The following is a 12,632-nucleotide window of genomic DNA, read 5'->3' as shown; positions in this document are numbered from 1 at the left end:
ACAGAGGGAAATCCCACATCAAACTTTGTGACACTAAGGAGAGTAAATAATCCTGCCATTGACCAGGAACAAAGCAGTGTGATTTCCTTCCTTCTCTGCTAGGTTGAAAGACTTGCAGCAAAATCAAAGCAAGCTTCAGATCAGCCAACACTCTGCTTCCCCTCATTATCTTTCCTTAAAGGACACGGGGTTACATTTTACCCAGGCTTACACAATGACTAAAACAAAGACTAAGAAAAGAAGACACAGGAATCATTTTCTGCACTACATAGGATCATAATGGAGCAAAAGAGGAGGGAAAGCAAACTAGTGTACTTTAAACAAAAGCTTCGTCAATGTTTCATTACCCTGTCCTCAAAATGCACAACACTGGACTTGGACATGTCAGAAACTGAGACAATCCATTTAAAAATGAATATGTACACAAAGGGAAAAGGCTGGTACTACCAGGAAATAGCTAGGTACAACATGAAACTAATGTTTTTGCAGAGAGCATTGATAAAGAAACTAGAGAGCTAGAAAGACTAATACAGCATAGACAGAACAAGAGAGACTGGATTAAGATAGGGTGGAGAATATTTCAGACAGCCATCAAACACCCATGATGCCTAGACAGGAGACACAGAGCAGGTGAGGAAAGGAGGAGAAAACAAACCGGGATGAGAAGATGGGAGGCACCTCCACGAAGCCTTAGAAAAGATCTCCAGGCGCAGGGGCTCAACCCTGCCACCCAATCCTTCCATCTCAGAACCTGCCACTTAGCCAGGCTCTTCTCTACCAGAACCTTAACTTCTGCCCCTCCAGTATTCCCCTTTGATCCTTTATCAGCCAACAAACACCACAGGCTCACAACTACTTCCAATAACCCACAGCAATCACAGTCAATGAGACTTAATCCCTAGTCTTGGTATATATCTCACATATAGCCCATTCTACTGGCTTTTTATAGATTGTGTGTGTGTGTGTGTTTACATATGTAAGTACAAATGTCCATGGAGGCCAAAAGGCAGCACTGATTCCTCAGGAGCTCTCCAGGCAATTGTGAGCTGCTCACATGAATGACAAGTATCCAACTCAGTGTGTCTGGAAAAGCAGCCCATGTTCTTAAGCACTAAGCCACCTCTCCAGCCCCAGCTTGACTTGTGAAGGGTGATAAGGCTCTTCAATGGATATTTGTCTCTTAACATATGGTGATTAAACATCTGAATTTCTACATGTCCAAAAAAGAAACTAGCCACTTACCTCATACCATTAAAGAAATTAATTGAAAATTAATTAATGACCTATAGGTAAGAGCTAAACCATGAAATTCTTAGAAGAAAACACAGCAAGTGGGTTTTTAATACCAAAAGCATAAACAGCAACATGAATCTACATTACTGAACTATACAAAAAATCTATACATCAAAAAAAATTTATACATCAAAAAAAATCAAGAAAGTAAAACCTACTGAACAAAAGAAGACATCTACAAGTGATATGGGAACAGATTATAGGAAAAGGTATTAAAAATACATAAAACATACAAAGCCCTAAACTCAATCTCTAGCACAAATACACATATATATAAGCGTACACATACACACAAAGAACTTCTACATTTCAACAATAAAAAGATCAATAAAAAATTAAAAATAAACTGGGTGTGGTGGTGTACTCTAGTCCCAGCACTGGGAAAGCAAAGGCAAGTGGATCTCTGTATGTTCAAGGTCAGTTAAGGTCACACAGAGAAACCTTGTCTCAAGGGGGAAAAATTAAAAAAAAAGCGCTTGAGGCTGGAGAGAGGACTCAGTGGTTAAGAGTGGTTGTTCTTTGAGAGGACCCAATTTAACTCTCCAAGTCTCTTTGGGCACGCACATACATGGTGCTCATACATAAAGACAAGCAAAATACCTATACACATAAAATAAATAAGATTTAAAGACAAATGTCTGTGATCCCAGAACACTGAAGATAAAAGCAGAAGAACCAGAAATTCAAGGTCGTTCTCAACTGCTTGTAAATTCACAAGCAAATTCAAAGAAAGAGGAAGCAGATCAGAAGTCACCAGTATCTAAAAAAAGGGAATAGAAACTATGGCTCAAAGAGTACTGTATCTGTTTAGGGTAAGAGAGATGCTTTGGAAATAGTAGCAATGTTTCCAAAACACTGGAAATGCAGCTAATATTATTGAGGTGTACCTAAAACGAACCTGGGTGTGATGGAATGCACCAGCTGTGTAGGAGGCTGAGACAGAAAGGTCTCAGTTGAAGTCAAGCATGGATAATATTGCAAGACTTGGCCTCGAAACAAAAAAATACAAAACTGGTTAGAACCAGGCATAGCGTCACGTGTCTATAATCCTAGCACTTGGGAGGAGAATCAGGAAGTCAAGGTCAGCTTTAGTGGCATTATAGATACAAAGCAGTTAAAAGGACAAGCCTTTGTTTCTAAGTCTATATAATGTTCTTCAGATCTGATATATGCTGGAGCCCAAAGAAAACTACAAGAGCATAATGCCTATGAGGACTCATTTTTCTCCTGCATTAGCACATATTTTAACTATGATGCAATGCTTCAAAAGCTCAGTGCTCCAGCTGGGCGGTGGTGGCACAGGCCTTTAACCCCAGGATTTGGGAGGCAGAGACGGGGATCTCTGTGAGGTCCAGGCCAGTCTGCTCTACAGGACAGCCAGGGCAGTTACATAGAGAAATCTTGTCAAAAGTCAATTCCCAATGAACAGAACAATGAAAGGAAATACTTCTCAGATATAAAAACTAGTACAGTTAAAGTAGAAAGCCTTTATCATTCCGGGGGGGAGGGTGAGGGTCACATCCAAACAAGATATTCAACAACTTACCTCAAATTTAAACCATTCCGAGTTCCACTGAGGATTGAGTGACTTGAGGTACACATCTGTCTTAAAGGTCGTATTACCAAACTTTACCTAAAAAGAGAAGAGAAAGAAGGAGAAGAAACTATTCAAATACAAATACCAAAAACATGAGTAAGTGCTAGGTTGGAAGTAGTGGCACATGTCTTTAATCCCGGCAGAAGGCAAAGGAGTCAGATCTCTAACTTCACGGCCAGACTAGTTTGTATAAAGAGGTCATCTTTAAAAAAAAAAAAAACTGGATGAGGGGGAGGTGTTTCAGGGGGTAGCAAATGTTAGTAGAAGCTAAGCAAAGTTAGGGTTAACAAAATGAAGGAAAAAAGAGAGGTGGCTCAGTGGTTAAGAGCACTGGCTGCTCTTCCAGAGGTCCTGAGTTCAATTCCCAGCAACCACATGGTGGCTCACAACCATCTGTAATGAGATCTGGTGCCCTCTTCTGGCGTGCGGCCATACATGGAGGCAGAATGTTGTACACATAATAAAGAAATAAATAAATCTTAAAAAAAGAAAAAAGACAGACATCCTAAAAAAAGAGAAGGTTGATCTTCCCAGGTAAGCAAGCAGGATACAAGGCACAACACATCACCTGCTGGTCTACCTGACAACTCCATAGGAAACAGAAAACATGCATCATGACATCAGCTCTGAGGAAGGAGCTGGTGTGTCCACTTGAGAAGAACAGCTAGAACAAAGAAGCACGTAAAGAAGACATCCTCTTAGCAGGTAAGCAAGAGAAGCCAGAAACACACCCAATACAAAGGCATAGTAGTTCCTTCTTTTCTAACTCCCTGACACTTATTTTTACATCCATTACCTGTGCACACAGTGGTCAGTGATAGTGACTGTACTTTATGTCCCCATCCTCAAGGACAATCAAAGGAGCTGTATGGAGAGACTACCTCAATTCACAGTGATCCTGGTGTGCTAGAATTATATATCCACTCAAATATCAAATATACTTAAGGATTCTGGCAAAGAGAGCACACAATATTTTAACTTCTCAACCCTCTTTTCTCCACAGCAGTAGCTGTGCTGATATTCTATCCTTTTGTCAACTATCCACTCAAGACAACTTAAAAATCTACAATATCCACACTTCCATAGACAAACAAGGACAAAAGTTAGGCCACATGTGGCCACTGTGTAAGCCCCTTCTAGTGAAAACCACAGTTCCTTCAAAGGAGATTGTATTTCACGGCAATTAAATAAGCAGCAGGGTTTTTCACTCTGAGGCCTACAATGAAGTAGAGCGATTTCTACTGAAGCCACTTAATCTATTCAAATCTGCCTTTCCTCTAAAAACGAGAGGTACAGAAACATTTCATGATTACATATGACCCATGAAAACACCAGGTATGATGGAAAATACACATTATTTATTTATTTTCTTCTCCTTGCTCCCTCACACTCTAGGATGAGCAAAAAATGACAGTATGGTTTAGCCAATTTGTAGCATGAACATTAATATGAAGATATATTTATTAAAACTCCCTTTGTAAAAACAACAACAACAACAACAAATTCCCTTGTCTTACTCCTTCTAGAGATTCCGCAGAAAGACCTTTCTGGATTTGCCCGCAGTAGCGTTAGACAGAAGGTCTTGCACACTTCACCTCCAAGCAACATCACTGCTCAAGACTAGCAATTCCTTCAGCCAGAACAACTTGGACCAAATCCGGTTAGCTCACAGAATCAATAAAATCTTCAGGTCAGTAGGAAAAAAATGAATTGCAAACCTGACTACCTGAGCTTCATTCCCAGAACCCATGGTGAGAGAAAAGAGACCCTTGACCTCCACATGTGCACCATGCACCTGTACAACGCACACACAATATCTTTTTAATTATATATTGCATGAATTTTACAATGAAATGTAAAAATGTACTTGTCTTTATAGGTAATGCCTCTTAAATACAGGACTACACTTTACAGTTTAACATCAGTTTCCACATTAACTACACTGATAGGATCTATGATCTAGTTTATATTTACGTGGTGGTACAATTCAAAGCTGGTTGTAATATTTTTAAATTTTAATTTACATTTTAATATGAACAAAGAATTTTATTTTTTTAACCTTTCTTCTCCTAATTCAAGAGCAATTATCAGTAACTATTTCTATACATCTTTATTATAGCATTAACTTTCAAACATTTTATCAATTTATATAAGATTTGTATAAATTGCAGTAATAAATACAGCTAATAAAAACCTATGTGGAAGCAAACATTAGTGCCTCTTAAAGTATATTGGACAAGTGTTGGGAGATCCAGGCACACTGGAGAGCCCTTTATAGTATGGCAGCTCAGTGGGTCAGCAGGAACTAGCGGAGAGCGCTGCAACACAGACTTTGTGCCGTAACTTCAAGACTGCTTAGCAATCTGAACTCCCTTTGCCAAGCAGGATTTATTTCCCAATCTCTACAACACCAACTCTTTTTTTAATTATGTATGTTCTATACCTAGCTTTGCCTTCACCAAGGTTGTCCTATTCGCTCAAAAAATACTTTTCTATGCACCTATGGACATTCACCTATCCTCCAGACACACATCAAAAGTTCTCATAGCTCGCCAAGTGTGACAGTGCACATCAACAGCCTGACACTGGTAAGGCAGGAAGGAATGAAGGAGGTGGGTTTCTCATTAGGAGCTAGACACCTAGGTTCCGGTACCGCCCTTTCCTATGAGCTCATCTGGCTTACAGCCCACATCGCATAACTTATCCCTTTAATTGTAATCCTTCATTATCCTCCTCCTCCTGCTCTAATTTTCTCCTGCCTGCTGGATTATTCCTATTAGACAAATATGTCCTAGAATCTCATTTCCTTAATTGCTAAAAGCTATCTACACCTTAAGGACAACAGATTACTCTCCTCCCTTCAAAGTCATCTTTCTTGCAAAAGCTGCGGATTTGTGTTGCTTTCTCACTCCAAGCACCCTAATTCTCAGGAAGTCCTTAGACTGTGAGCTTCAACTTCACAAACAAGATCAGTAATGTTTCCACACTGACCAATCTAAACATTTCCATGTTTTCTTTATTGCTTCCAGGTGTCAACACTTGAGGGTTGGGCTGCAAAGAGGGTTCAGGGGTTAGGAGTACCAGCTGCTCTTGCAGAGGACCTGGGTTTGATTCCTAGTACCTACATGGCAACTCACAGCTGTCTTAAACTCCAGTTCCAGAGAACTGACGCTCTCTTCTGACCTCCTTGGACACCAGTCATGCATGTGGTGCACATATATACACGCAGGCAAAACACTCATACATATAAAATAATTATTTTTTAAAACTAAAGGTTTCCTCTTTCTAGAAACTTCTTCTCCAACCTAAAACATCACTCATTATTTTCCTTCTTTTTTTCACACCCCCGTTAACAGTTCCCTTCCCCTTATCCTCCTACTCAAAGGACTTGTTTTTTTGAGACAGTCTCACTATATAGCTCTGGCTGACATGGAACTCCCTGTAGACCAGGCTGGCCTTCTGGGGGAAAAGACATGCACCACCACACCAATCTTCAAATGACCCCATAATGTCAAGTTTTTCCAAGGGCAGATACATCCCACTTGGTTAGAGGACAGGACCAGCCCCTAAGTGGTGGTCAGAGACTTATTTATGTACATGTGTATGCTTGTGTGTGCACAAGCACCTGTGAAGGTCAGAGGTCAACTTCTGGAAGTCAGTTCTCTCCTTCCACCATACAGGTTTGCAGACTGGACTCAGTTGCAGGCACCACTACCTGCTGAACCATCCACCTTACTAGCCTCAAGTCTGGGAAAGTTTTAGCCTTGTTCGGGGAAATCTGAGACAGTACATAAGAAGAAACACTGGGTGTCCTGCAATGCAAGACTCCCTGCAGTAACTTCCCCCTTGTCATGGTTGCTGAATAACCCAATAGTCAGTCACAAGACTAACAATCTAAGGCAAGGCAGCATAAGCCTGAAATCCCAGCATTTGGAGATCTGGAGACTGAGCCAGCCTGGGCTAATAATAAGACCTTCTCTCAAAGGAAATCTACCTAGACCCTAAGTTAGTTTTATAGATCAAAGTTTTGTGACAAGGTTTTGGTTTTTTTTAATTTTTATTTATATGCATGGGTGTTTTGTCTGCATGGATGTCTTATGTACCATAAGCATGTCCGGCGTCTGTGGGGGTCGAAGAGGATATCAGATTCTGTGGAAGTGTAGTTAGGCCATAGTGAATGGCCATATGTGTGCTGCAAATTGAACCAGGGTCCTCTGAAAGATGATTGATATTAACCGCTGAGCCATCTCTCCAGCCCCTATAATTGTCTATGTGATATTTTTATTCATGTGATTTTATCCACAACAGACACTCCCAGATCAATTTTCTCACCATCTAGAACACTATTTAATTATATTGCATACAAATTACCTCTACCTACCAAAAGGTGCAGGCTATAACGAAAGAAATTCTTCTGCATTTATCACTACATCCCTGGCACCCACTGCAGTGTCTGATACACACCAGAGCTCAATAACTAGCCAATGACTCCGTCTGATTAGTTCCATTTCCTCCTCCTACTACATTTATAAGCAAGTACTGCAATACTGAAATAATACACACAAAAACCAAACCCTGTCATACTGTTTGAGCCCAGTGCTCATTTTATTATAAGCATAGATAAACTATATTTTCTATTAGTATGTCTAAAGACAGACTTCAAAATATGTGATACAGGGTCAGCTACATAGCTCAGCAGGTAAAGGCCTTGCCACACAGCCTAACAACCTGAATGTGATCCCTGAAACCAACAAAAAACCAATTTCCAAAAATTGTTCTCTGACCTCTATACTCAGGCTGTAGCGTGTGCACACCCATACAAACACATACACACCATATACACATATATACAAACAATCGTTTAAAAAAGCCAAGTGTGATGGCGCACGCCTTTAACCCCAGCACTCAGGAGGCAGAAGCAGGTGAATCTCAGAGTTCCAGGCCAGTGGTCTACAGTGTGAGTTCCAGGACAGCCAGGCTACACAAAGAAATCTTGTCTCAAAAATAAACAAACAAACAAACAAAAGCAAAATACGTTTTATTAAAGGGGATGTGGGTAACATGGACTGAAGTATTTTTAATCCACAACTTAAACAAGAAAATAATAAAGAGTGCTTGACCTCACAGCATGGAGCAATGCTGGCTTCACTTCTAACTCAAACTGCTCTTTTGACTATCACAGCCACAAATCCAGTTTCCTTTTTGATAAATGCTGTTAAAAGACATCTCAAGCCTAACATGCCCAGAAGGCCTGTCTCCTCACTCCATCTATATCCTCCTGCAGAGTTACTCCAGAAAGCAAGGAATTGCCTTACTTCTCCTTTGCTTGGCCCCTGGCTCCAATCTACCAACAAACGCTCTAATCTACTTTCAAAATAGATCTGGAATTCATTCACTTCTTTCCATTACCAAATCCATCGTGTGAGTCTGTTATTTGAACTACAGTAAACTCTCCATTGGATACAACACACTGCAAATAAAGTGTCATTTGGTAAGAGTTACCCACTGACTTGATAAAACTCAAACCTTAACCACGGCCGTGCACCATCAGCCACCTGACATTTCCCCCCATGTGCCTCACACGCTCTCCCTTTCCTCACTAAGATATCTGCCTACTCCTTCATTCCCACAACACCCAGTCTCCCACACACACCAACCGCAGTCTCAGCGCTGAGGCTTCCCGGCCCACAGGGGTCTGCTTGGCCGGCCCTGGTGACTCAGACTGAGCTGATGCTCCTTATCCTTCTCTGCTGTGTTCTCCTGGGGCATGCGAACAATCTTCCCCAACCTGCACTACACATGCTTAGTAACTTCTTTATTTTTAAATGTCTATCTTAGTCACCAAATCCTTGGTCTAGATCATCATACATAATCAGCTAGACCCAAAATAGCACAGGCCTGGCCAAAGACAATCAGTGACTAGTCACTCAAAGGCCGGGTTTGATGGCACATGTCTGTGACTCCAGCTACTCAGATGACTGAGGGTGAAAGGGTTTATTTTTATATGTTTTTTTTATTAATTTTTGAGATAGGATCTCAATGCGTATCCCTAGCTGGCCTTGGAACCGTGTAGACTACACTGACCTCAAAGGTAAGAGATCCACCTACTTCTGCGTCCAGGGCACGAGCATTAAGAGTGTGCAATATCATGCCTGGCTTGAGACAGGACTTTAAGGTCAAGGTGAGCCTGGATAATTTAGTGAAACTCTGAGTAAAATAAGTATTATGCCCATTCAGGCCATCCTGTGGGTAATCTAATTTAAAAAAAAAATCTCTTTCTGCTGAAAACCCTCTCCTGGTTTACGCTCAGTGTGCACATTCTACTCCAAGGGTACCTCACACTAAAATGGTGCCCTCAACATGCCATGTACATCTTCTGTGTCTCTGCTGTTTCTTTTGCCTGAAAAAAATCCTGGGTGTTCCTCAATGCTTGGTTCAACTGTCAGTCACTCCCTTAGGAAGTCTTCTTAACCTCTGAGACAGAGTAAATTCCCTCATGCAAATGTAACATTCATCATCCTGTCTGGAGACAGGAAGAGCAGAATAGAGAAGACTGCCCCTAGGCTGTGGAGATTAACAAGGTCAGTAATATCAGGCCCATTATTGCCACCCCTAGGCCCGCTGCCTAACCCTATAATATGGGATAACACTCCCAGCAGGACTGTTCTAAGAACTAAGAACTTAAAAGTACATAGCACAAATGTGACAATAATGAAGCTAATACACGTTAGCTATTAGCTATTAATATCAGCTGTGCGGGTCATTAGGCCTAATAGTAACAGCAGTTATCTCTAGATCTGTGAACATCTGACCCAAGAGCAAATGGACTTTCTTCAATGAAAATGAAATTGAGCTAACAACTGCCATAAAAAAAAAAAAAAATGAGGTGAACTGCAGTTAATTAGGTTCTAGAACCTTTAAGAATATTTTATATTGAGAAGTATAGTGTCATATACCTTTGAACCCTAAGCATTAATAGCCCAAATGATTATTGCTCTAATGGTCTGCCTATCATGTCAACTTTTATTATAATCTCTCCTTGGCTTCTTTCGGGTTCTGCTCATTAATTTCCAGGCCGTAGGCTTGCGCTAATTTGCATGACTTTTAAACTAATCATTAGGTTTAAAAAGCAATTTTGCAATTGAAATCCACGGCACTTAACTGACTTCCTACCTCAAGGCAATAAATTACCCTGAGACAGCTCATCTCCCTACCAGTCGACACAAGAGCGGATAAAAGCGCCACTGTTGTGTGACTGGCGCGGCTGATTCAGACAGTTGTTGGGGAAAGGGCTGGGTGGCGTCGCACCGTGGGACTGCGGCTGTGCCCAGAAGGTTGGCTGCGTGGACGTGCTGCAGCCATGGCTCTTAACCTCCGACTCATAAACGAGGTCGTGCAAGCGAGCGAGCGTCTCCGCGGCCACGCCTCGGACTGGCAGGTGGCCGGGAGGCGCTCTGACCCCACGGCCGTGTCCCTGGCCACATCCCACGGGCTGGGGACGGGTGGGCATTCCTCCACGGAGCCGGGGACGGCGGGCAGGGCAGGACTCGGCGCCCCGCGCTCCAGGGGGACAGGACCAGGCACCAACCTCCACGAAGGCATCCGTCAGGTCACTGGCACGGTCCATCACCGGCAAATGGCGACCGGCCACGATTTTCACCTTCAGCTTCCCCGGCATCGCAGCGGCTCCGGCCTCTCCTAGGATTCCTGCAGAAACAAACAAGCGCGTCTGCGCCGAGCCAGCGCCGGGAGCGGTGGGGGGGGGGGGGGGGGGGAGGAGTGAGCGACGGGAGCGCGCGCGGGGGGGGGAACACGACGGGAGCGCGCGCCAACTGACAGCGGCGGGCGCGCGCGCCGCACTCACGCTCTGAGGAGGAACCGAGTCGTCCCGCGCGGGCGCCGAGGCCTCATTCCGGAGGAGCACGCGGAGGAAAGGCGCCGGCCAGGCGTGCTGCCCTGGCCCCGGCGTGCAGCCCCCAGCCGCCAAGTCCAGTCCGCTTGCGGCGGAGCCGGCGCCGCGCCTCCCCGCCTTTCTCCTCCCACTCTGCCAAAAATGGCGGCCGGCGGGGCGGGGAGGGGCGGGGCGGGGGCGATCGATGACTCGGTTCTCTGCCCCTTCGGCGGGGCCGATTTGAATTCGCCGGGGCCCGAGGAGAGGGCGGGGCTGAACCAGGGAGCAGGTAAACTGGTCGAGCCCTGCATCATCCACCCAGCCTTCCTTCGGGTGGGTGTGTGACGCTTGCAGCCAAAGCCGGCGCTCTGGGACCTGGCCTTGGTGAAAGCCACGCTGCGCTTTGCGTGCTCCGGGACAGACTGCTGCAGCCGAGCCCGCTAGAGGAATCTGCTATTAGTGTTTCCTATGACGGCCACCAGGAAGAGCTGCAAGTGCACGTGGTGGTTTTCTGTGAATCTTCAGAATAAAACCGTGTGGGGGGGCATACACCTGTTCAACCCAGAGCTTGGAAGGCTGAAGCAGGAAGATTCCCTCGAGTTCTTAGCCAGCTTGGGCAATAGGAGAAAAAAAAAAAAAAAGACACGCTTTTAATTCCACCACCAATTGGGAGGCAGAGGTAGGCGGATCTATCAGTTCGATGCCAGCCTGGTCTATGGTCTACAGAGCGCGTTCGAGGCACCAAGGCTACATGAAGAAACCTTGTCGCGAAAAACCAAGAAAAAAGATTATACACACACACAAACATGCACACTTCTCAGATAGTGAATAAGTATTTCCTGAAAGACTTGTTTCAGTCATAGGCTTTTGTACCTTGTCCTGGGACACAGATGTCACTTGGACTCGAAGAGCCTTCCTTACACCCTTATTTACCTTAGTATGAACTTTTGTTTATTTTTTTGAGACAAAGTCTTTCTTGTGGTGTATAATCCTGGTTGACCTCTTCCTTGGTATGCAGCCCAGGCTGACTTTGAACTCGTGGCAGTCTTCCTGCGGCATTGTCCCAGGTGCTAGGATGATGGTCTTGCTCGGGCATACCCAACAATCTAAGTACTAAGCATTTACAAGCATAAAGGGGAGGCCTAAGGGCTGGCTAAAAGTCTGCAAGTAAGGAACCCGGGACAGTAAAAGAAGTGTAAGAAATGAGCCCCAAAAGCACTGACCCCACAAAAAGTGGAGGCTTCTACACAGCTTCAGGCTATTAGAAAAAGATTGCAGTTGAGGTACACACACAGGATGTAACAAGATCACTCTACACCATGTGGCAAAAACCAGCATTCCCAATGTACTCCATAGCAAATACCAAACATCAACATTTAAAATGTCAGTGGGAAAATTATAGCACTGAATTTATTGGAAATGGAAAATTCCTAAATGAAGATATCAGCATGATCTTTTTAACTTCAAAAATACTAAAACAGGATAGAAAAATTGCTCCAAGCATTAATGAACCAGAAATGTCTTTTCAAAAAAAGACCTCCTGGAGAAGGAATTTGCCCATGAGCCATGCTGAATTCTTCCAAAGAAAAAGAAAACTGCCTGCTCAAAAGAAAGAAAAAATTCTAAAAGATACATTGTTGCAGAATTTTGGCCTAGAGAACATCCATTCATTAGACTATAACAAAAAAAGAACACAATATCACATACCTTGGAACTATTGGTCGCTTTTTTCTCAACACTGGCTTTCCTTCTAATGTCCTTGCCAAACTCAAAGGTCCACCATGTATAAGAACCAGGGTTCTTTATACTGTTGTTTCTCTCCATTTATCCAGTATTTAATAAAATCTATGT

The 12,632-nt window shown here is 43.4% G+C and overlaps 1 protein-coding gene across 20 annotated transcripts in view; it reads right to left on the bottom strand.

The window, feature by feature from the left end:
* Nucleotides 1-10,918, bottom strand: part of C2cd5 (C2 calcium dependent domain containing 5) — a 92,162-nt gene extending 81,244 nt beyond the window's left edge. For 8 of the 20 annotated variants that reach the window (XM_085687330.2, XM_085687326.2, XM_085687324.2 and 5 more), the window contains exons 1-3: nucleotides 10,755-10,917; nucleotides 10,479-10,597; nucleotides 2,840-2,926 (exon numbers count right to left, since the gene is read on the bottom strand). In XM_085687330.2, coding sequence (XP_085543456.2) covers nucleotides 2,840-2,926; nucleotides 10,479-10,568 — 177 coding nt within the window. In that variant the 5' untranslated portion in view covers nucleotides 10,569-10,597; nucleotides 10,755-10,917. Of the gene's footprint in view, nucleotides 1-2,839; nucleotides 2,927-10,478; nucleotides 10,598-10,754 lie in introns of all 20 variants that reach the window. The other 12 variants (XM_085687333.2, XM_085687328.2, XM_085687331.2 and 9 more) reach the window with 4 other exon arrangements.
* Nucleotides 10,919-12,632: the final 1,714 nt, after the last annotated feature.

Source organism: Myodes glareolus, chromosome 3, assembly GCF_982192425.1.
Source record: "Myodes glareolus chromosome 3, mMyoGla1.1, whole genome shotgun sequence".
Taxonomy (NCBI): Eukaryota; Metazoa; Chordata; class Mammalia; order Rodentia; family Cricetidae; genus Myodes; species Myodes glareolus.
This window is presented reverse-complemented; position numbering and strand designations above follow the sequence as displayed.